This window comes from Acartia tonsa, chromosome 12 (assembly GCF_053477335.1).
Source record: "Acartia tonsa isolate MP-2025a chromosome 12, ASM5347733v1, whole genome shotgun sequence".
In the NCBI taxonomy this organism is placed as follows: domain Eukaryota; kingdom Metazoa; phylum Arthropoda; class Copepoda; order Calanoida; family Acartiidae; genus Acartia; species Acartia tonsa.
In genome coordinates this window covers 30,223,100-30,249,194 of record NC_137271.1, presented here as the reverse complement: position 1 = coordinate 30,249,194, position 26,095 = coordinate 30,223,100, and the positions used below count along the sequence as shown (strand labels likewise).

General features: G+C 31.8%; 1 protein-coding gene across 3 annotated transcripts in view; it reads left to right on the top strand.

The window, feature by feature from the left end:
* Positions 1 to 7,270: 7,270 nt before the first annotated feature.
* Positions 7,271 to 26,095, top strand: part of LOC145334686 (sodium- and chloride-dependent glycine transporter 1-like) — a 73,941-nt gene continuing 55,116 nt past the window's right edge. Inside the window, exons 1-5 of one of the 3 annotated variants that reach the window (XM_080180255.1) lie at positions 7,271 to 7,372; positions 8,887 to 8,906; positions 9,896 to 9,987; positions 10,473 to 10,580; positions 20,205 to 20,315. In XM_080180255.1, the coding sequence (XP_080036381.1) occupies positions 9,946 to 9,987; positions 10,473 to 10,580; positions 20,205 to 20,315 (261 nt within the window). In that variant the 5' untranslated portion in view covers positions 7,271 to 7,372; positions 8,887 to 8,906; positions 9,896 to 9,945. Of the gene's footprint in view, positions 7,373 to 8,886; positions 8,907 to 9,895; positions 9,988 to 10,472; positions 10,581 to 19,637; positions 20,316 to 26,095 lie in introns of those variants that run through there. The other 2 variants (XM_080180256.1, XM_080180254.1) reach the window with 2 other exon arrangements.

Genomic DNA, 26,095 nt, shown 5'->3' with positions numbered 1-26,095 from the left:
ATTTATGATTCCTAGAACAACCAGGTTAATATAATAACCGAAGCATCTCTATAATTAAATCCTTAAAAAGAAAGTATGTCTTTATACTGTATTAAGCCTATTTTGCAACAAATTTATGTATGATTTTGTTTGTACTTACAAATTATTGTTCTGCTTATAAGTTCTGACACTATACGCTCGTTTGTTCTTCCTTCTGATTTTAGAGCTTTTATAGATGTTGTCCTCCTTGTTATTGTTTCAGTTATTTTGATAGGGTAGCTACCTAATAATAAAAGCATGTCCGTCTATCCGTACGTTATTACTTCAATAAAGGAATGTCCATATTAATCTATATTTGGGGATATAATTATGTAAATTTCGTGCTGACTTCTAAATATCATTGAATACTAAATGCGTTGTTACTCTGTATTAGTTTTTTTTTGCATGTATGACTGTTTGATTTTTGAGCTTTGCTTTTATGGGTGTTTTCATCCTTGTTTGACATAAACAGTTGAAGCTTTGCCCAAGCGAATGAGAGTGGTTGCATCTATTAAAAGGCCGCGTAAAAACTGAACTTTTTGTATACTTTTAAAGGTAATTTTATCTTTAAAATGTATTTAGCTACATCCATAGGATGGAGGTCAACAGCTGTCCTCTAAAGTGATACGGGTTCTTTTTTTCTAATATTTCTTTTTTTTAATTCATTAATTTCTACCTTATAATATATTTCATAATAATTAATGAATCCCTTAAAAAATTGTTAATTTATCAGAATCAATCTTTAAAAGCCGAGAAAAGTGCAAAAAATCGTTTTCCCATTGATTTCAATTTAAAAAATACCAAATATTAAATAAAATTTAAATTACCCCCCCAAAAAAAAAATTTTACCCTGGGGTCAAATTTTGTTTACCAACAGATTTCAGGGGGGGTAATTACCCCCCCCCCTCCAAGCAAATTTTACCCCCCCAAAAAAAAGCTTGGACGCCCCTGCTGAGTTTGGTTATGTTAAAAAAGTTTTCTTTAAAAAAATCAGTTTGATATCTTTAAATATCAGCTCAGAACTCATATTTTTTGTGTTTCGGGGGGTCTTTTGCTCCACAAGCCCCTCAAAGGAAAGTCCCAAAATGAAATGTGTAATCATTACTGAGTTCTGTTTTATTTTAAAAATTTTCTTTAAAAAAATCAGGTTGATATCTTTAAAAATAAGCTCAGAACTCATATTTTTAGTTTTGGGGGTCTTTTGCTACACTAGCACCTGGAAGGAAAGTCCTAAAATGAAATCTGTAAACATTACTGAGTTTAATAGACGTCCAAGAGGGGGGGGGGTAAAGTGGGGATTACCCCCCACCCCAAAACGAATTTGGGGGTGCCCCCACCCCAAAAAAAAAGCTTTGACGCCCCTGCTGAGTTTGGTTATGTTAAAAAAGTTTCCTTTAAAAAAATCAGGTTGATATCTTTAAATATCAACTCAGAACTCATATTTTTGTGTTTTGGGGAATCTTTTGCTCCACAAGCCCCTTAAAGGAAAGTCCAAAAATGAAATGTGTAACCATTACTGAGTTCTGTTTTATTTAAAAAAAATTCTATAAAAAAATCAGGTTGATATCTTTAAAAATAAGCTCAGAACTCATATTTTTGTGTTTTGGGGGGTCTTTTGCTCCACTAGCACCTGGAAGGAAAGTCCCAAAATGAAATATGTATAGGTTGCTGAGTTTGGTTATGTGAAAAAAGTTTGCTAAAAAAAAATTAGGTTGATATCTTTAAAAATAAGTCCAGAACTCACATTTTTAGTTTTTGGGGGTCTTTTGCCAAACAAGCCCCTAGAAGGAAAGTCCCAAAATGAAATCTGTAAATGTTACTGAGTTCAATTATGGTAACAAAAGATTTTTTAAAAATCAGGTTGATATCTATAAAAATAAGCTCAGAACTCATATTATTAGTGTTTTGGTGGGTCTTTTGCTCCACAAGCCCCTAGAAGGAAAGTCCCAAAATTGAATGTGTAATGGTTACTTAGTTCAGTTTTATTTAAAAAGTTTTCTCTCTGTGTATTGATATCTCTTTTACTTCTTGAGATAACTACTGTTTACCGAAGAGGGGGGCAAGTAGGGGCACAGAAGTTTAACTGCCAGTTTTTGCCGGTTTTGGTGCTGGAGGCGCCGATTTTTTTTAACTGAACATAATATCTTAATAAGTTGTAACTATAAGCAATGAAAAAAGTGACAAAAAAATATATTTTTTAGGCCTTTTCAAAGGGCAGTTTTGAAATCCGGTTATTTCATAAAAAAAAATTAAAATGCCTAGAGAATGGCTTGGAAGCTCTTCTGCATATTTCAATTTAAACACATAAGGCCAAAGATATAATATCCCAAAAATCTTTTGTCAAAGTCTACTCTACACCTAGCGCTGGCGATTTCTATTTTCACAGGTTTAAAAGGCATGATTTTAGAAAACTGACTGACGCTAGGTGTAGAGTAGACTTTGACAAAAGATTTTTGGGATAATATATCTTTGCCCTTATGTGTTTAAATTGAAATATGCAGAAGAGCTTAAAACCTGCACATTTTGTGATATTGTTAAAACCGCCGTGCTACCGTTATCTGTTGATATTTTACATGCCTGGCGCTAGGTCGCCAGTAGAGATAGAGAGCTGAAATTTTGTACATGTATTTCTAGGCTCCTAAAGTAACTTTTTAGGTTAGCAGAAGACTAAAATTCGAAAAAGAGTATTTTCATGAAAAGATCTACTGAGCAGATTTGATAATACGTTGATGTGATCAAACACCATTTCTTTTTTTTATTTCTTTTTATTTTAGTAGATCTATGATAATCATTGACAGAAAATCTGTATATCTAATAAAAACATCATATAGAAAATTTGGTTAACAAATATTACATGATATAATTATATTATTGACTTTATATTTGAAACATTGATTTCTAGGACAATTGTACAATAAATCATAGATTGACAATTTATTGACATATACGTAATACGTTTTTAAAAATTTTTATGGTTGTTTTTCGTTTGATTTGACTCCTTAAGATGTTTGTCATCATTTTTAAATTAATTTTTGGGTTTACCTTAATTAAAGATAAATGAAAAAGAACCAGAATACAAGATGCAGAAAATATCATGACAACAATTTAATAAAGCTTTTGTTTACATTACAATTATTTAGATGAAAAACAAATTAAGACGACCTTCTAAAGCATTTTTCTTCTATCCAAATATTGTTCATTTTACACGGACCACTAGAAATATTTAGTATCATCATTTTCGTATGTTTCAATTGAGAATTTTCAAAACATTTTTTTTAATTTCGAAGACTTTTTCTCTCATTGTTTTTGAAAACATTGATATATCATTCAAAAACTTGGGTTTAATGTAGCAATGTTTTTGGATCAACTGCAGTTCACGGTAAAATATTCCTGGTAACGAATATTTCTAAAAATCTATTAATTTTAAAGGCTGATAGTTACCAAACGGCTGAACGTACAGCTCATACACCAATTTAAGCAGCATATGAAGTTCTACAAATAATGAATAGTTATAATCCAATAATGCACAGGGAAAGCTTAACTGAAAGAAACGCGTAAAATACGTCTTTTTCGCGCATTTCTCTGCACTGCGAGATAATTATGCATTATTGATTTATGGCTATTCCAGATTATTTGTTGGCCTTCTTATGCCGCTTAAAACAGTGTGCGGGTATGATCTGTACGTTCAGCCGTTGGCAGCTAGCAGGCTTTCAAATTCATAGATTTTTGGTAATATTCGTTACCAGGAATATTTTACCGTGAACTGCAGTTGATCCATGTTTTTTGTTTGTTAGTCGATACATTACTTTCATTAGTGGATATTTAAAAGTAATGATATCCTACTAGCGGCTACGCCCCCTAGAAGCCTCTAGGGGCAGTTAAGTTAGGAGGGGGAAAAGTCGATCTCATCCCATATTAAATTTGAGTTTCAAAAGAATAAAAAAATATTTTTTGGGGTGGAGGGGGTTGAAGACACCCTCACCAAAAATAGTTTAAAACCTTTCCAGGACCTATAAGAAGCTTCACTGTAAAGGAGAACAATATCGGTTCAGCGGTTAGCGATATCCTTCGGGACAGACAAAAAAAACGCTTACTACTTTATATAATACTAGCAGCTGCGTACCTAATATCTAGGTATATTCGAAAGGATATGAAAGGGGAGAAAAATAGCTTAAAACCACACAACAACTTTTTTATATAAATGAAATAGCTTAAAACATCCCAGGACCTATAAGAAGCTTCAATCTAAATTAGAACCATATCGGTTCAGCGGTTAGTGAAATCCTTTGCTACAAACAAAAAAAACCTATTACTTTATATAATAGGATAGCGGCTTCGCCCCTAGCCTCTAGGGGCTTTGCCCCAAGAGGTATAATTACATCTTCTATTACTTACCCAGCAGAACGGATCGCAAATTTTCGCACCTACACAGCAGGAAAACATTTTCTCGATTAAATAACGAATTCGCAAAATTCGTAAAAAAATAGTCTAATGTGTTCTCAAGAAAATTACTACTGGTGCAGTCTAATGTGTTCTCAAGAAAAGAAAAAAAATTTTTTGGGGGGGGGTAAATTTTCATTTTTTGGGGGGTTGGGGGTGTCCCACCCCCCAAGAAAATAGCTTAAAACCACCACAGGACCGATAGGTAGATACCCTGAAGAGTAGAATCCGATCGGTTCAGTGGTTACCGAGATCTTAAGGGACGGACAGACAGAAGGACAGACGGTCAGACGGACAGACAGACATCGTTCTACTTTGTATTATAGACTAGCGGCTACGCCCCTAGAGGTCTCTAGTGGCACTTTGAATGTTTTTTTTTATTTAAAATATCTAATTACAGAAATAATTGGTTTATGTTTCGTTGGAGTCTCTTTTTCGGGAGGGGTAATTTTTTTTCTAGGGGCGATTTCTCCTGATAGGGTGGTGGTACCCTCCCCCTAAATAGTTATAAACCTTCCCGGGACTTATGAGAAGCTACCCTGTTAAGGAGAACCCGATCGGTTCAGCGGTAAGCGAGATCCTTCGCTACAAACAAACAGACAGACAGACATCGTTCTACTTTGTATTATAGATATCCTATTTTATAAAGTAGTAATTTTTTGTCTGTCCCGAAGGATCTCGCTAACCGCTGAACCGATGTTGTTCTCCTTTACAGTGAAGCTTCTTATAGGTCCTGGAAAGGTTTTAAACTATTTTTGAGGAGGGTGTCTTCACCCCCCTCCCCCCCCCCATTTTTTTTTTATTCTTTTGAAATTCAAATTTAATATGGGATGAGGTCGACTTAAAGGCTTCTAGGGGGCGTAGCCGCTAGTATTGTTATACTGTAGAATTAATAAAAAAAAACTAGACATGAACACTTCTCAAAAGATCTAATTGAACATATCGATCTTTTCTACTAAGCTCCCGATGGTAAAGAAAAAAGGTAATATCCTATGATATTTAATTTTTCTTTTCTTTAGGGCATAAGATAAGAGTTAGAAAACCTATAAAATGAGTTAAAACTAACAAACATTCCTAATCTGAAGCTTTTTCTCCACTAAGATCTAAGGGCGTTCAGGTGGGGGGTGTTATGGTTTTTTTACAGTCCGTTATAAAAATGATTGTTTTGTACATACTCTAAAGGAGTAAATAATCTAAAGGGGAGTCAATTACAAAATCGATGCACTTCGCGCAAGGTGAAAAGTATTAAACCCTTGCCTATTTACTTTAAGGGGGTTGTGAAGTACCCCCCCCCCCTCACCACATCACCTGTAAAATCCAGTGCACGCGTCTGACTGAGATAAAGGAAGACATTGTTTTAATTAAGAAAAGAATGGAAAAATATTTCAAATATTTGAGGATAAAAGAAACAATGATAAGAATATGGATAAAATAACAAGGATGACATCATTCAAAACATACACAAACCAAACAAAAGGAAAGACAATTCTGTCGCATGACATAGCTCTGATATGTTTCCAAGATCTTCCAAAATAGATTTTAATGGACATGATGTTTATAATATGCATAAATTTACTATTAAAAGCTATTGCTTATGTCATACAAACGGAAAGATACATGATTGGACAATAAAGAAGAGTGTTGCCTTAAAAAAGAGAGTTTTGGAGAAATATGCCTGAAATAATAGAAAGGGGAAAATACAGTGTATTAAAGCTGATAAAAGTCGTTCAGATTTACCATCTTAAAAAAATATGTTTTTTCTTCCTATTGAAATTTCTAATCATAATCGTATCACCATATTGAGTAATAATGTATACTGAATTTCATGCCTGGCGGGAAATAAATATTTTATGTTCTGTTGCCACATCCCTGTCCCCGACTGACCGCTAGAAGTTTGCCTAGACTCCGTCCATCCAGCTGATTTTAAGTAGCACAACTTATTTTGTGCACTTTTCAAAATACTGTTTAAAAATCCATGCAAAAGCAGGGATTATAAGGGAATGGCCGATAAATTTCTGTACATCTCCAATGATGATCCGCAAAATTACCCCTTCTGTAGATTAAGAATAGTGATTGAAACGTTTAAACACTCAATCTTATATTAAAGTGCCCAAAATTTTAGCCAACTAATCTACCCGATCGGTTCAGCGGTTAGCAAGATCCTTCGGTACAGACAAATAGATATCCTATTACTTTATAATAAAGATTATGATATTGATTACATACTTAACCGACCAAAACATGTCGTATGGGAAAAATTAAAACAAGTTGTTTTACTTTAGTGCATTTTTTGTGAATGTCACCCAACCTCGCCATGAAAACAACAAAAAGGAACACGCACACAAAAACGCGCTCATGCACACAAGGCTTGCGAAAAAGGCTGACTTATGTAGAGCAATATACATACAAGATACGTATGTATTATGTATATAAGCATATAGACAAGGTGTCCAACAAAAAAGTACGTCATATTATTAACCTAGAAAGCTTAGAAAGAAATTTTAGACATCTTTCTTTAATTTTAAAAAGGACAATTATATTCAACGGTAGGTTATTTTCAAAAATCAGTAAGCTGCTAGATAAAGGGCAGCTCCACCTAATAAGACGGTTAATAAAGCCCTATAGTGCTACGAGATAAAGAAAAAACATTGCTTTATAGACTTTATTATGGGCACCCTTTTTATTGCTTAGTCCTTCCTCTTTAATTTTATATAGTACAAACTGTATTCCTTTGTCTGAGATATGGAATGTAAATTTTATTGGTCACCCCATACATATACATCCGAGATTTCATGCATTCTCCTATTCTATTCAGTCAGTGAATACCTAGAGTATAAAGTGTTCTGCATAGCCACACGAGGCCAGGGAAGTGAACTCACGACCTTTGGCAAAACTTCATATTGTAGCCAAAAGGGTAAGCTTAATTTCATTATATCTAAAAATTATTTTAGAAACATATCTGTCGTTTTTTAAATAAAAAGGAGTAAATTGTTTTAGTAGAAAATTGTTGGGAGGGTCTTTTATTTCAGGGGGTTGTGCTCTGAAAAGCAGACCCTGAACGGTCTTGCCAGGGGCGTCCAAGCTTTTTTATTTGAGGGGGGGTTAAAATTTTTTTAAGGGGAGGTAATTTTTTTTTTTTTTGGGGGGGGGGTTAAAATGGCACGCGAAGAGCGCCGCAAATTCCCCCCCCCCAAAAAAAAAAAAAAAAAAAATTACCTCTGGGGGGTACCTGCCTAATTATGAAATATTTAGTATTAAAAATGCGTGCGAAGCGCGCCAAAGTTTTTTTTATAGGAATTATTTTTTTTTTTTTTTTTGGGGGGGGGATAAATCCTTCCTCCTTAATATAAAAATTTTTGGGAAAATATGGAAATAGGATTAGTTAACGGAAAATAATTAACTATTCATCCTATAATATAAAGTAGTAAAGTTTTTTGTATAAAGATTTAGAAATTTCTGTCACTAATGGGTTTTGCTTTTCTTGGAAGCTTTAGATATGTCTTTTTGTTGTTTTAGGGTATTTTCCTGACCTCCAAAGTACTCACCTAGAGGCAATAAGCAATGCAACTAGTTAATTAAACTAAGTATTGTATTAGTGTCTTGTTTAGTTTTTATATTTGATAATTTTTTTTCACCATGAAACTGAAAAAATTGTTTGATAAAAGTGGAAAGGATTATTCATTATTGGTTAGAGATTGAAACAAAATAGGATAATTTGTAAAAATCTTCAGGAAAAAAAATCAAGATTCAAAAATTATTTTTAGTAGCAAAGCTTCTCTTAACCTTAGAAAGTCTCCACACCTGGACCCTTCTTTCTTAGTTCTTAGACTCAAAATTGTACTTTGTCATATTAATTTTTTGACAGTACTTTTTTATTTTATACCAGATTTTTAAAAAGAAAGGGTGGCTTTTTGACGCCATTAAAAAATGTGTACTGTTTTTTAGCGCCAATTGCAAATACATTCTAGAACTTTTTAAAACCCAAGAATTGAAGGTGGAGGCCTGGCTCTGCTTTGCAATTTTATCAAGAAGTAATTAGGTTTCTCTCAATTTTCTTGTACAGTTTCTAGATTTTTTCCTTTATGCTAAACTAAAAGCCTAAAATGCCTCTAGGGGCACTTGAGGAGGGAAGGGGGTGTGGTTCGAAAAGTTAAACCTTTTTATTTCAATTCAAAAAATTTTGTAGGGGATTTTGCAATTTATTTTGGAAGGTTGGTGGTACCCTCCCTCAAAGGGATATACCTTGACCTTCCAAGGTACTATGAGAAGTTACATTGTAAAAAAGAACTATATGGGTTCAGCGGTTAGCGAGATCCTTGGGTACAAACGGTCAGACAGAAAGGCTAACAAACATTCTGTTACTTTTAGATGAGGATAAATTAATTAGCTCTTTTAGGGACGTTTTTTTTTAATTTTTAATAATTTCAGGTTGAATGTTATTATTTAAGGAAATGTCAGAATTTAAAAAATAATATAATGTAAATATTTTGAGAAGGGTAACTTGAATAATAAAAAGTATAGCTGAAAAATTTATTTAACTATATAAACTTTATGAAGTAAAATTCAACATTTAAAATCAAACAAAATTTTTTTTCTCAACAATTTGGTTGAAGTCAGTAAGCAGTTAGACATTAGATATTATGAAAGAAAGAGGGAGACTAACTGTCTATCCCTGCTTTGTTGGACTGAGCTCAATCTTTAAATCGTTTATAGGTGATTTAAACCGGGGCGATTCATTTGGCGCACCATCAAATTATTAATATCAATCTTTAAATCGAATTTGCATGGGTGATTTGAATCGGGCAGTGGCGCGGGCCCGGCGCGCCAATGCCACTCACCGAGTGGCATTGGCGGTTTAAATCGGGGTGATTTATTTAATAAATAAATATTTTTTTTAATTACTTTAATATTTTATTGCAAAACTATCGTGAAAACATTTTTATAGTTATTTTTAAAATAAATTATATATTAATGTTTTATATAAAATACTATACTGACACGGTATTTTATATAAAATACCTTACTGACACTGCTTAAGTAATAAAGTTGTACTGGCGCGGATCGATATTTTAGTGAGTGGGCAAGCGATTTAACAACACCGCACCGAAAATCTTTTAAAAATCAGGTGCGCTGTGGCTTACCACCAGCGCGCCTACGGTTTACCTCTGAATCGCCCCGATTCAGCGCGGCATAAAAACGATTTAAAGATCAAGCTCTGATTTCCAGGATTTTTTTTTCAAGTTCTGTATAGGTCACAGAAATATTATTAACTCTTCTGGAAGTCAAAGCTTTTTATTTTGAGAAGGGTGAATGAGAGGTTTAAAAAGTTGATGAGGAAAATCAGGGTAAAATGACGTTTCAAAATTTAACACCCCTTTACACCTACGCATGGACGCCATAGATAAAAAAATCTGACAATGGTGTGTGTCATCTTCAGTGTGTTATTGAGGTGCTAGACTTCAAAAAGATAACCGCCAACGCCAACAAATGGAGCGATTGAACAATAAAGCCATGCAAACTGCGAACCGGGTGTGTATAGTTTTTTACAGCGAAGCTGCTCTATATCTTGATTATGTTTCTAGGTCATTCGAAATACATTCAAAACATTTGAAAACCCGGTGAATCAAAGGTTCTCCAGATTTTGTATGTGGAGCCATTGGAAATACCATTTGCAAATTATTTAATATTTTTAAAGAAACGTTTAGCTTATTGATTCTTTATTATTAATCATTGTCAGTTCGTTTATTAATAAGACGGCAAAATGAAAAAAAAGTTTAACAAACATTCATTAGTTATTTTTCTTAAAATTGAAGAAAATATTTCACCCAAAACACAGATGTAGTTAGTTTTGAAATACGGAAAGTATCATGTACGACGTCATAAAAATACGTCTAAAAGGAAGGATGAGAGGAGAATCGTTAAAGGAAACCCCGTAAAAAAGGGGTTGATTTCGACGTAGTTTTATGACGTCACACATGAGACTTTCTGTATCTCCATTGGTTTTAATATTTTAGTTAACTGTACCTGGTGTTCGAAGCCAGGGGGGACGGGTTCAACTCCCGGATGGCCGGGCCTATGACTATACTGTCATGCCTAACTCTTCAGATGAAACTATCAATAGGGTAAGAATGTATTTGGTCCTATGACAAACGCAGGAGTCCCAAACGTCTTAGTGGACAAACGCAGGAGTCCAAAACGTCAGAGTGGACAAACGTAGGAGTGGACACTTAACCTAACCTAACCTATTTTAGACCATATTATAGGTTTTTTAAATGCCTAACCCCTGCAGGGGCTTATTTGTACATTCATATCTTAACCTAACCTAATCTGCATAGAAATACTTAATTAAATTAATATTTTAACACTCCTGCGTTTGTCCACTCCGACGTTTGGGACTCCTGCGTTTGTCCTGGAACCATGTATTTTGGTAGTTTGACTGTCTGTCTGTCCATGGTTAAAGGACATGAGAAAAATATTTCTTAGTAAAATTATTGTTAATTAATGTTGCTTAATATTGACTCATTTAGTTATTGCCTTTCATTGTAAAATATAAAGCCCTTTACTAATCCATAAATACATTAAGAAAAATTTGGGTATTAACACTGCGAGTATTTTTCAAACCTTTATGAAATCTAACCCAATCAAATACGATTTTCTTCTAAAGGCTTACAAGGGAACCGCCTAAGGTAAACTTATTGTAAACAAAATTGTATTCCACATGGTAATGATTATTTAAAAGCAACAAAGTTGTCACGTTGTGTGTTAATTTGGCCCTTTAAAAGTTTAAGCACAATTGGTATTTAACTGGAATTTTAACAAAAAAGCTAAAATTAAATGTTAAATTAGGAATTTTTGTCTTTACACTATAAATTTTCAATGATTAGGATATTTCTTAATCGTAATTCTGAATCACCTTTGAAAAAAAGTACCTTTACTGTATATAATTGGGGGGAAAGTTTGGACACTGTTAATTTGTGCCAACCAATTAAGATTTAATAGAAGACTCAAAAACTTTCACTTAACAAAGTAGCGGTACACCGACAAACGTCCTAATGCGACAAACGACCTAATGCGACAAATGTTCTAATAGGAGGTTTGTCGCATTAGGATGTTTGTCGCATTTGGAGGTTTGTCGGTGTAGCCAAATTAGCGAGTATATTTATAAAAAAAATCAAGAACCAACATATTTTACAGTTCAATGTTCTCTAACTCACTGGTAAAATCTCACAACCTGTTCCAACCCAAGTTCACCAGAGCTGGATCTTTAAATCATTTTAATGGTGCGCCAAATTGGGGTGCGCCGAATTTCAGCCAATCACAGCGTAGCATTTCGTAAAATGCTGTGCTCTCATTGGTGGAAAGTTGGCTCACCCCGATTTGGCGCACCATTGAAATGATTTAAAGATCCAGCTCTGGATTTAAGAAAAAAGATAAATAAATTATATAAATTGTAAAAGTCACACCCTCCTAAGCTTAGACGCCAGTATAAATCTAAATTACTTTTATACCAGGGATATAAGAGATAGAATAATTTATATCCATCCTCAATGATATTTAACAAGATTACCTTTTCTTAAAATTAAAATTATGGGTTGAAAAGTTTGACACTACCAGTTTGAATCTAAACAATCAAAAACCCAAAGTTGTAAGCAAAGAAAGGAGATAACGTGGTCATAAAACTTTGTGTACCAACCAAGTTAATTTTTATTCCAATATCCCCTTCCTCCCTGACCTTTTTACATTGTTTTCTAATCCTCTAGAAAATCTTTATCGATAATCTTTACCACTAGATTATACAATCGTTTGCACACAAAATATCGACAGCAAAATATTTTAGACTAACACAGAAATTAGTGACTGAAGGGATAAGACAATGCACGATTAATTGATGTATTAAAGTTATAGAGAAACAAATTACCCTTTATATGCATAGATTAAAATTGTGGATGGAAAAGAATTGATGCTTCGTAGGTATGCATACGATTGAGAGATCGTAATTTTAAGACTTTGGGTACCAGTATAATTTACAGTCCAATATTGTTCCCCGGTTTTAATGCATTTGAATTTAAATTGATGATTAATTCGCAAAGTTACTAGATAATTGCAATTGGTCTATACTTCCATCTGTAATCAAACTAAGAAAGAAAAAGCATTAACATCAGACCAACTAGTTTTACATATAGAATTTAGTCACTAAATAGATGTGACGTTACAAGTAGGGTGAGTTTATCCCCATGAGTAAGGAAATAGAAAGAGAAAAACTGTCTTCCCCTTAGGCTAATCTTAAATTAGCTCTAAAGGCAGAATGTGCGCATTCCTATTTTTGTTGCAAAATGAAATGCACAGGTAAACAATATCTAGCAAAATTCCTAATTTCATAAGTGGAACAACCTGTTTCCTGTCCTGAATTTTAAATTTTAACATTTTTCTTCTATCATAAAATGAAAAAAAGTTCAGAACTCAATAAAATTTAGCCCAATGTCTGCAAAGGAGATTTTTTCTGCATATGTTGTACTGTACAAACAAGCTATTTGGCACAGTTAAGGAAAATTGCATGCCTATTTGGAATCAAATAGGCCGTAGATATTTCATATTTTGATGCTTTAATTTGATGTCTTGTCAAAGCTAGATTTAAAAAAAATATACTTAAAAGTTTAAATATCTGTTTAATAATAAAATTAAAGAATATATTTTGAAAATTGTATTTACAACCTGAAATTTAATTGACATGAAATTTTTTTTGGTAGATTTGTTTTGGTTCAGGCAAACAAATTTAATTATAACTCTGTATAGTGAAGAAAACAATATAAATGTATGTGAAGAAAATGTTTATAAGAAAATCTAGTACATTAAAAGTGTCTAGAATCTTATATAATATAATACTTAGGAAAATAACAAGTCAAAGTGTTGTTCAAATAAATTCTTTGGCCTTGACGGAAAAACACAAACACACAGCTCTATATCTTCTTAGAATACGTAATTATACTCTCAGGAAAAAGTGAAATAGTTCTAAAGGAATTATTTCCAGTTATTTTCATTTTTTTTATGTTGTACCTTAAAGTCTCCATTACTCACTAAATGTACTATTACTTTTTTTGACACACCTTTTTTTATTGCACAAGTATTTAAAAATATTTCTTTCCAAACTATAATGTTAAAAAATTTAAATATTAACGTAAAAGTTAGCAAGCATTGAATCCTAAATTGACCCCAATTATAAATAATTTGAAATAACAGCAAAATATGAATAAACATTTGATTAGATAAGGAAAAACTGGAAAGTTCAACCAATTTTTGACAAAAATGATATAGTGTGTCAATTTAATTTGATGCTCTGAAAGAATATAGAATGTCACATAAAATAGTTGAATTATGTAATACTTGCTATAAGCATATCATTGTGTTTGCTCTGACCAATTTTTTCTTTCTTTTATCTTAATTATGTAATAAGCAGCGCCATTTTGACAAATTTTACATTGGCTGAACAAACAAGATAAGGTTTTGAACTTTAAAAAAACTCAATATTGAATATTATTTTCTGTTAAAGTATGAAATTAGCAATTAAAATATAGAGACTCTAGTGGCTTTGCCCAAGATCTTAAGCTTAAGATAGATGGACGGACAGACATAAAGCTACTTTGTTTTAAAGATAAAAGAAAGAGGTCAACTGAATGTCTTTTGAAAGTTTAGTTTATATGTTTGATTTTCATACTTTCATTTTATACTTACATTTAGAATTGTAGAATAAATCATTATAATTTATAGGAATATTCACAAGAAAGTTATGATTACTTCATTACATAGCACATAAGTTTACCATATTTTTATTTTCATTTACCTTGGCACAAACAAATGGACCAAGATAAAGATATAGTGTAGACCATAGAGATATTTTTTATGGGATAATAAGTCTATCTAATTAACTTTAAAAAATCTTCATTATGCATAGAAAATATGGGGGGTGGGTGGCACCGCTTTAACCCCCCCCCCCCCATGGTAGTCCTTGCATATATAGATATATACTATTTATTAAAAAAGTACCTAATTAGATATATCTTGCAAACCAGCCAGTTATTTATAGTACTCTAATTTTGATTGATATAAGCCCATTGTGCAACTCTTTACTTCTTCGTCTATGATAAAACTGCATTATTCGCGACTTTGTGGCGCCAAAATGACTGAATAAAAGTCAAAAGTCTAAGACTTTTCAAATAATAGATATTACTTAATTCTAAAGCTAATAAACTCTTTAAAATTAAGGTCTTATTGTCAATTCTTCAATATTTCCACACAAATCCGTATTTTTCTCAACGTCATGTTAAATACGTTTAAATTTTTCTAAATACTTTAAAGATTATATTTTTGAAATAATTAGAATAATTGACTCTTTTTTTTAAGAAAGCTGAAACAATTTTATCTAAAACTTGCATTTTTAGAAATCTTTTACCTTTTTTGAAAATAACTGAAGTTTATAAATTGCTCAGTTAGTGCGTATTGATAATACAAGAATGACAAATTCTTAAACGCGAAGCTCAGCTTAAATATAAGTTTGCATAAGATGAGCTTTTGACCTCATACTTCGCCTTAAACATTATAAATAAAGAAATTTAAAGATTATTTAGTACAATATGTACTGTACTTATTTATGACTAAAACATTTGCGAAGAATTTTGTTGTGTCCCTTTTGGCCAACTTATAAGCAATATTCTAATGAAAACGAGTATTGTGCCTGCTTATAATTTCTTCAACTTTATAATATTTCGTGAAAGTGTGAATGGCTGACATACTTTTTGCATGATAAGTTTATAAATAGTTATTCATAAGTCATCAGTATTTGCCTTTCTATTATATTGTGAAAGGCAATTCTTAAATATTATGAATAGAATTAGAGGTTTTAAAGTACATATCTACAATATCCATTATTGTTCATCACTGTGCTTAGCTTTGGAGGTCTTGGAGAATGTATAAAATGTTGCGCGCTGTAGGCTAGCCTAGCATACCGGTAAGGCTAGCCCTCAGGCGCTTATCTGGGTGCACATAGAATGTAGCAAAAAAAGTAAATAGTAAAAAAAAGTTTAGTAATGCAATATTTTACAACTTATTTTGTTATTAAGGGATTAAATATTTATATATACAATATTTTTACACACAACTTGTCTAACATTATAAGAGAGTATTTTTTGTGCTTTCAATTAAACTTTGTTTGCTGTATTATCTGGACATATTGCCAGGCCCCTCTACAAGGCTCTGTTCATTTTCTCTTCGTTTTTTGTTTAATATCTTATATAAGCATCTTTCTAAAAGAAAACAGTAATAGTGTCTGACTGATTATGACGTAACAAAAAAAAAATAGCCAATGAGAGGCCACTATAAATTTTACCATTGGTCAATATCGGCCTCTCATTGGCTATTGTTTTGGTTACGTCATAATCAGTCAGACACTATTACTGTGTTCTTTCTAAAACTTTGTTATTTGTATATATAAGAGCGGCAGCGCAACTAGAAAATAGAGGCTTTAAATTCAAATAGAAGTAAATTTTCGGTGGGGATGGTTGGAAATTTAAAATCAACAGCCTAAACCCTTGCGGAATCTATTAGAAGTATCACTAAACTGTTAAATTTAATCGGTTTAGAGGACAGTGATATCTTAAAAATTAAAAAAAGAAACATATAAAACTGTTGTATTATTTTGAGGAAAAAAATAATTTAAAGCTTTTATATAAAGTTTAGAAGGTGTAGCTTCATTTTTTGAATTAAAAGCCTTTAGGAGTTTAAATCAGGGCGCGGCAGCCACACAACAATTATCTGAAAGCGGCAGTTAAACTAGGTAGGTAGGATTATGTTGACTTATGATTTTATAGGGTATTTCGACAAACTAAAACTTTAAACATCTTTAATTTGAATTTAATGGTCCATTATGAATTGATTTTAAAAAGGGAAGGTGCTTTCCCTTTAAAAGTTTAGTAAGTAAAAAAAATCTTAACTATTATCACAGGATAACCAAAATCCATTCGGGGTCACTATTTACCTAATATAAACCTTCCCTAAGATGCCCTAGGGTTGTAAGGGTGGAGATTTGTAGGAAGTTAGGATTCTACAAATCAAGCAGCTCTAACTATGCTTTCCCTCATCCATGCTCCTCGTATGGGAGTGCCATGAATTAGGGTGGCTTAATATGGAACACCTGCCAAAACTCTAGGCCAGGGTGATATAATAATTGAGTAGCTTCCACGAGAATTGCGGGTCAGCTTGTAATGTAACATAGAATACAATCATCTGTGCGCGAAGCTTACCAATCTAAGATTGGCCAAATTCCAGTCTCCGTGTGCATCTGAGTCCTAACTTCAGAGAATCATGGCTACAACTACAACAACAACAACCTAATATAAATTTTAACGTTCAACTAAGCACTTTGAGGGAAACCGCTGAAATTTTGATACATTAGAAGTAGACATGCTTTCCAGGGTATATCAATTAGCAAACATGAATATCCCTTTCAAGTTGTAGACCACAAGCATGCAGGGACACAGGGAATGTCAATGGCATACAAAACAATTATTAAAGAGCCCATTTTTGTTTTAGGATACCTGTTTTTCCTTTATTTTGTTTTCCTGTCAGAAGTAACCGCTACCCCCCCCTCCCTCCATTTTTAAAAATAAATCCAAAATAAAGGGGTCAGCAGTTTTTCGAGTGGTAATGTTTTATCTTAGATTAGATTAGGTTATATTGTGAACAGAGCAGTCGCGAAGGGACTATGCATCAAGGAAAATAACTGACTCCTCTGTCTTAATTCAATTTGTTTTAAAAATAAGAGAGGGGTGAGGTTCTGTGCTCGAAGTACCTATCAAAAAAATCGATTGTATAATTTTTTTGGTAGCAATATTTTTAACTGAATTGCAAAAAATTATACATTTTGTCTCAATAACGACTATTTTACTAGTGAACTCTGTATTCCATACATTTTCATGAAAACTAATTTTATCAAATGCTACACAAATTCAAAACATAACTTTCTGAGTACATAAGGTACACATATTAATAATCTATTCTTCTGATGCAAAATGCCACGTTTCTTTGCCAATTATTGCGCAACTTTTCACATGTGAATAAACAGAATATTTTCACATCAATGGGGCTATAACCAGAAAATACTAAATCAATCCTGACTTCCCTATCCGTCCATTCTTGCAAATTCTGTTGCAAAGTTAAAAGAAAAGAAAAGTAAAATGGAGGGGAAAATTCCTAAATATCTAACTTGCTACAGGTCCTAGATAGAAACTGGTAGCTACTGGATTAGGGGGATAATATAGTTTGTAGATATCTAGATAAAGACTAGCAACTACTAGTAACTTGTCATGGGCAACATTCTAAAAGTAATCAACCCTGTTGAAATGTTTTGCTACTATTATTTCAATATAAGGCTAACTGTAAAAAAAGTACCAGCATATTTGTCTGTCTGTATGTTGAATGTGTATCTTAGAATGTGCAACTTAACTGTTAACCACTAGACCGGTATGTTTCTCAAGGGAAGGTTTATAACTATTTAGGGGGAGGGCACTCCCAAGATAATTGTCTGCTAAAAAATTACCCCCCCCCCCCTTGAAAAAAATGGGTTTACATTAATGTTACTATAGATTCACTTTTTATAACATTAAAAAAGTCGAATTAAACCACTACCAGTAAAATACCTCTGGGTTTAACAGGAAATAATAGTCATGAGAGGTCAAGTAACTGCTCTTTACCAGAAAATACTTTGGCTTGCCGGCATAATTATTACGGCTACTTGTCCTTAACATTTATTTTAGCCTGCTAGTCAATCATCTGTTTTCTGTCTCTGTTCGTCTGACAGCAAGGGGTGAAAAATATATGGGGGATCACGGACGCAAATAATCCTCCACATTAAAGAAGTTTCATTACAAAAATAAGAAGTCCACAAGCAGCGCAGCAATAAATAGATATTGCACTTTTTTTCGGAAAAAAAGTATTTTACATCAATTATTACTATATTTACCTTATTTACATACTAGCGGCAACATCCCTAAAGGCCTTTAGGGGCACATCAAATGTTTTCATTTTAATCTATGTTAATATCAGCTGTTTACCAAAAAAAAAACATCTAAATTTTTTGAATTTATGGTGATTTCTCTTGGGAGGGTGGGGGTATCCTCCCCCAAAATAGATATAAACCTTCCCAGGTCTTATGAGAAGCTACACTGTAAAGGAGAACCATATCTGTTCTGATGTTATCGAGATTCCACTTATAACTAATTTAATATTTGGATTTTTTTGTTTTGATTTTAGAAAATCAATCAAAGAACATAGACATAGAAGTTTAGTTTCAATTTAATTGTGTGTCCAAACGGACATCACAAGATTAGACATACGTTAATGCCATAATTATGAGGTAGTTAAGCTACTAAATCAAGCGTATGATGCAAAATACTATCTTTTATATATACCACCATATAGCATTAAGAATATTTTTAAGATTCTAAACTACAATAAATTGACGGGTCTAATGGCTTTAAGGCCGTATTAGCTGGTTTGTAATTATAAAAAGTTAAACATATCTCCTTATTAGGTATTCCTATCTAAAATATCTTAGATTTCATTCTGAAAAATAAGAACAAGAATCCTCTCTCAAATTCTTTGATATATTTGATATAGTATATTACTCTCTCAAATATTTTCCATAGGAAATATTTTTTGTTAAATATAATTTCTCTTTTTTTATCTAAACATATTTTGTATTTAATTAATATTTATTTTAAATGCTTTTCTCTATACAATATTCTTATTTTAAACGTTTAAATTTTCTTCCTTTTCATCTATCTCAATCTTATAATCTATTTTTTGTTCATTTCTCTATTTTATGTTTATTATCTCTATTTTTCTCTCTCTTTTTATTTTATCGAACAAAATTTGTGTATTTCCTTAGCTAGACCTCTTATATTTTATTCGCCCTATCTCAATTCCCTTTTACTAACTTTGCTCTTACAGAGTATTTATGTCCTTTTCCCCCCATCCCCCTTTTTTCCAGGTTCAATGCACCTTTTCCTTCCATTTTAGATGCTAATCATAGCCTATCCTCTCCATAAATTTCTCTATTTTCTCTTTGCAAATGTCTAATTGTGTGTGTGTTTGTGTGTGTGTTGTGTATCCTTAAAGAAATATAGTTCAGTCTGTGTGAAAGTAATTCAGGGGCAGCTTTCAAAAGCTCTCTCTCACTCTTTCATTTTCTAAATCACTATCAACCCACCTTTCCATCCACCTAGACATACAACTATTTATTTTCTTCAAAATAAAAAAAAAGTTTATGATCTAATAGTGTTATTTTCCATTGAAAGCTAAGATTAAAATTTTGTTTTGTATGTTTATAAACGTTGTACATAGACATACCGAGCCGTAAACAGATCACAACCTGTTGATATAAGAAAGCTTGCTGCAGCTTCAAAAGGGCTGAAAATAAGCAAATATATTGGCTAGCTGTTTAAATATTATTTTTACAAGACCAAATACTTAAAAAAGATAGCTTCAAAATGGTTATAGACCATAGTGACAGTATGAAAAGTAAGACTAAACAGTTCAGAGATTATGTTAGCTCACGTGTATTTAAAGATGACAAGAGAAACACCGCTACTGGTAATGCAACCGGCGGCGGTAATGGCGGTGTTTCAATCGAAGTCTGTGCCAATAACGGCGGCGCAAGAACGGGTATGATAACCAGCACGACTATGTCTACTAAGGCGGTGGTGTCCGGACTCGGCGGCCGTGGAAATGGAAGCGGCGGCGTTGGACGGCGACTGAGGGGCGAGAGCGAGTGCAGCTCCAACGCCAGTTCGGCTCAACTGATAAAGGTGATAAAATAGGGGGTGTGCAGGTGGGTGCTGTCAATAATTCTGGCAAATAGGTGGCATCACATATAAACATTAGATATACCAATCTAGTGTAGAATTATTTACATGTGATTCCACCTATTTTTGTTCCCCGCCGTTTAATAGACATCTCTGAAAACTTAGTATTTCTTTACGTTGAAAATGTTAATTTATTATGTATTGCATCCCTTCCTAATTTTATATTTAAACAAGGATGACAACATCCATAAAAGCGAAGCTCCGAAACGGTATGACAAACGAACATATATTTGTTGCAAAACTTCTTAAATACAGAATTCTGTTTAAGGACATACTGATGTTTTTAGGACTTGATTATAAAGATGCTTCGCTTGTAATATTGTACCTTATTGTATTAGGAATCAGTAATCCAAAAATCAGATCAATCGGATGATTATATCAAATAAAAAAAATTGTTGTTAAAAAGTTAAAAATCAACATGTTTAATTGGACGTACGGACATTATGGTAACGATTATAGAGTTGCTATGCTTTCTAAACCGTACCTAACATCTGCAGGAATTATCATGCAAAGTTTGAAATCGATAGGCCAATTCTAACTTGCATAGATTAACGAAAAAAGCTACGTTCGGACGGGTGGACTTACCCTAATTATGAAAAAGCTTCGCTCTTAAAAATATAAACGAAACGAAAAGGTAATATGAAGTTTTCAGCAATGTCTCTTACATTAAAATTAATGTTGTGTATTTTACTGGAATAGAAATAATAAACTTAGAAACAAATATTCAACCCAATTTTCTTTTTTTATTATTTTAAAGACATGTTCAATGTTTGGATATTTGATATTTTGACTTCCACAGAGGAAATAAAAATAAAATAAAATAAGATTTTCTACTCCGGCAAAATACATTTCTGAGATGGGGTTTTATAAAAAATGCCGCAGTTTTTGACATTTTTTATACATAGATTGATTGAACGAAGACGATAGGATTTCAACAGAGTATACAACTTAAGAATTCAAAATTTTTGAATTATTATTTTAGCCATTTGTATAATGTCTAATACAGCTCTAAAAAGATGTATTAATTAATATGCAGCAAAAATGGATTTAAGACAATTTGTTTTTCTTTTATGAAGGCTGTACCAACAAAAGTGAAATAATTAAATAAATATTTGTATACTCTGTATAGATTTCGCGAATGCCTCGCTTGTTCTACATGTCTAAAAAAATGTCAAATAACGCGGCATTTTTTATAAAACCCCATCTCAGCTTTTTTACAATGTTAGGTTCTGTGGACAAACAGGTATCAAATTTTAATAAAATTGAAGCTCATTTATAAAAAAAGGAATAACAGGAGTAGTTATTTATCGCATTGTATTATAGACAGCATTCTGCGGATATTCATATGAAATATTAAAGGATTAAAAATAGTTTCCATAGCCCCCTGGGGCCGGGGTCCCGGTCCAATGAAACTTTCATTAAGTTTATGTTCTTTTAATTTAATATCCGTTGAGAATTGTATGTATTATGATACTACACATGATTTGTCCGTATTGCTGAGAACCGGTTCTTATCCAGCGGATATCAATCTGATTCGAGGCCGTGTATGTTATATTAAAATTAGTTTCCCTTTAGGATCCATATAACATAGTAAAATATGAAAGGAATTAAAAATATGGAGAAAAAGTGATTTTTATTTCTTTGTGTATTACTTTAGATCAGGTTAGGTTAGGTTATATTTGATACTGGGTAGCCCCGCAAGATTAGGGCCCCGCAATAAATGCATATTAGGATAAGTATCTGAATTTAAGGCTACTAAAAATCTTCAAATGAAACGACATTTTTTATGTACCTAAACTTCTAAAAAAAGAATACTCATTTATTCTAATGGTCATTTTGTGAACGAAAACGTGATGATATAAAAATGTTCAAGATATTTATTGCCCAATTAGCAATTAATGATTTTATCAATTAGGTTTTCTTGTTATAACTGGTAAAAAAACAGTTTTCCGCATATAGTGAGGAATTCTATGATTAATTTTAGTTTTGTTGGCCCTGAGAATCTTGTAACCGCATTTCCGGCACGTCCTCCAAACTGTTTAATATCCGTTTGATTAGAGTTGGTTCTCAACTGAAAAATAATGTATAGCATCCTATTCAGGGGCGGCCAAGCTTTTTTTTTGTTAGAGATTTTTAATTTTAGGGTGGGTATTTAACCCTTCAAAATTGTTTGGGGGTGGGGGGGGGGTAAATACCCCCTCCTAAATGGGTAGGGGTAAATTTTAAATGGGGGCGGGGTAATCCCCTTTTTACCCCCCCCCCCCATTGGACGTCTATGATCCTATTACAGAAAATTTTCTACGATTATTGAAATGAAAAGAAATAAAAATTAATACCAGTTTTGTTACCCCTATGGTGGGTTCTTAAAAAACCTTACCCCATTGAACTTTGGGACACTCGTTTGGAACACTCAATTGCTCCCTTGTTTTCCCATTTCTTTGGAACATCAAATGGGGTAAATGCGATTGTCATTCTTTAAAAAAAATCAATTGAGAAAAATAGTGGGCCAAATTAATGTTCCAAAAATTCGAGGGGGGTAGCCACAATTAAATTTGGAAGATTTTTTTTTAAAGAAGGTGTATCAACTTTTTTGCTTTTTATTTAAGATAGCTAGCCGGTTCTTTCAGTAAGTAGTAGATGTAAAAATTTTCATAGAATTCAGATATGCAATTGGTTTTTTTTTGTAGACCTCTTATTTTTTAAGTAATTTAAGTTTTTTAAAAAAATAATTAAGTCGGTTTTAAGGTACTAAAACGCAACAAAATAAAAGAAGAAAATGGCCAGTATGAACAAAAATAGTAAGATCTTTAATTTGACAACTTACTTTTAAAATTCTGTTGAGTAATTATTGAAAAAATCATTTTTTTTAACCTCTGTTTAATAAAAACTTTAGACCTAAATATTTTCTCAAACAGACATAAAAACATGGGTTCATATATACCTTTAGAATCAGAAAAATATTACGAATCTATTCTAAGCAAAATTGAAAAAGTTTTATAAAACTATAATAAAAAAAATAAGTTTATTTTAAGAATCATATTTTTCGGCTTTGAACCAAACCTGAACAAAACCTAAACAAAAGACAATGCAATGTAGCAGATATTTTTTAAACACAAGAAACAATAATGTATTTTTGTATTGTTTTGAAGTTTATAAACAGACTGATGCATATTTGTTCATAATTTTTCATTCTTTACATGTTCTTTAATATCACTATATTTATTGTAGTATCTATTGTATATATTGTATGAACGTTCTCTTTTTTTTCTGGCAATTCTATAGGTTAATCTTATAGGTTAAGCTTCCCGATTCATCATTTTTTGCGATTTGTGATTGGCTAGTTTAGTAGTTACAATTCTTAAAATAAACTTTTTATTTTTTCTATTTTTTATTACAATTTTTTAAAACTTTTTCAATTTTGCTTAGAATGGATTCATATTATTTTTCTCATTCTAATGGTATATATGAACCCATATTTTTTATGTCTGTATGAGAAAATATTTAGGTTTAATGTTTTGATTAAACCGAAGTTAAAAAAATAGATTTTTTCAACAATTACTCAACAGAATTTTAAAAGTAAGGTGTCAAATTAAAGATCTTACTATTTTTGTTCATACTGGCTATTTTCTTCTTTTATTTTGTTTCGTTTTAGTACCTTTAAACCGACTTAATTATTTTTTTTAAAAACTTAAATTACTTAAAAAATAAGAGGTCTACAAAAAAACCGATTGCATATCTGAATTCTATGAAAAATTTTACATCTACTACTTACTGAAAGAACCGGCTAGCTATCTTAAATAAAAAGCAAAAAAGTTGATACAACTTCTTTAGAGATTTTTCAAATTTTCAAATATTTTAATTAAGCATAAAAAGTATGTCTAAAAAAACAAATATGAACAAAGACAAAAAAAAATCTTCCAAATTTTAAAATAGTGTTCCAATGAGGATAATTTATCCCCACTCAAAAAATCATTTTGGAACATTATAACGAGTGGGGCAAAAATTTTGTAAGAATCAATATTACCATATTTTTTATTTGCCCAACTGATTATAATGTTCCAAAATGATTTTAGTTTTTTTAAGAACCCACCTCTGTCCTTTTGTCCCTCAGGGCTACAAAAATGTTTTTATCAAAAAATTGTTCATTTTAATATCAGCTGAAAGGTGTCTATAATACGATGAGCTAAATAAAATCAAATGATATTCTAACAGTGACAAATACCGTTTTAATTTGATTTATAAAAAGATAAACCTATCGATTAATATTTAAGATATTTAAAATAATTTTGAAACTTGACCGTTTCTGAAAACGAGGATTTATTTTAATTGGATGAAACACATGCATCTAACAGGTTTTTTATTCCCCATACGAGGAAAAAGAATAGGTATTGCATATATTGTAAATTTTGTTTATGTGTATACATATTGAATTCAGTATTTAGAATCAAGTCAGATATGCAAATGAGGGCATTTTTCTAGGGCTAATTTCAGGTCTACTTACGGCCAAATGGCTGTTAACACAGCTCAAGTTAGCGCATTTTTATTAAAAAGTAAGGGGAGATTGTTACTCAAAAATCAAACACGTGACGTCATAAAAATAGAAATTAAACTTTAAAGGCCTGCCTTCCCCTTTTTTCATCTCTTTAAGAAATAAACCTCCCTACCTAGGCAAAACCTTCGTATTTCATGATCAATCCCTGTAGTGTATATATTCTATTGGTCCAGATATCATTCTGTATCCACATGATATGCCCTACAGCAGATTGCATTTCAAAAGAATTATTAACATAACAAGGATGACAACATTAATAAAAGCAGAGAATAAACGAACTTTAACGATTATAAATGAGCCTTATTTTAAGCACAACATTTACAAGAAGCAAAATTAGAAGAAAATTCTGAAGTTTATGTTTTTAAAAATATTTTTATACCGAAATTCCTAACATGGACATACTATCCTTTTTATGGATATATTTTTAGATTATTTTAATGATTATAGAGTTACTACGACCCATGGTGTTACAAGAAACAATGTAAATAGCTAAATATGAAATTCTTTATTGTGTTTCAATGACAAACTATTGGACACATCCTGTTTGTAAAAAAGCTTCTGTGAACTTTTAACTGACTCATTTATTTTTCTGACATCATTTTAAATTTTTTTCAAAGACTAAATCACAATTTAAAATTACTTGCATTTTTCGTTACTTTCGTTTAATGATATTATTGAACATACAGATAATTAGACATTGAATACTTTAGTATTTTAAATTAAATTATATTTAATGAAGAAACGATCTCGTATCCTTATATTTACATACTTGTCAAATTCCCAGATTAATCACATGCTTTGCTAAAGTTAAACATGCATTAATTAACATATTCAGGATATCTTACAACATATTGATTTGTTTATTGTAATACAATCCTGAATAGAGAAGCATACATTTATCAAATATTTAAGAATAATAATTTAACACAATTTAAATTGTAGCACTTTATAAACTTTTTGTTATGCATCATCTTAAAACTATGTAGGAATTTTCTATCTATTTATTAAAATTTTTAGATTAAATAACTTGTAATAGATTAATTTGAAACGTTATTTTTTATCTTATAATATATTGTTATATTCAAAACAAAAAATGAATCCATGCTCCTGATTAAACCTTCCTGCTTGAATGGATGAATTATAAACTTTTGCACTTGTTTCATCATTTTAT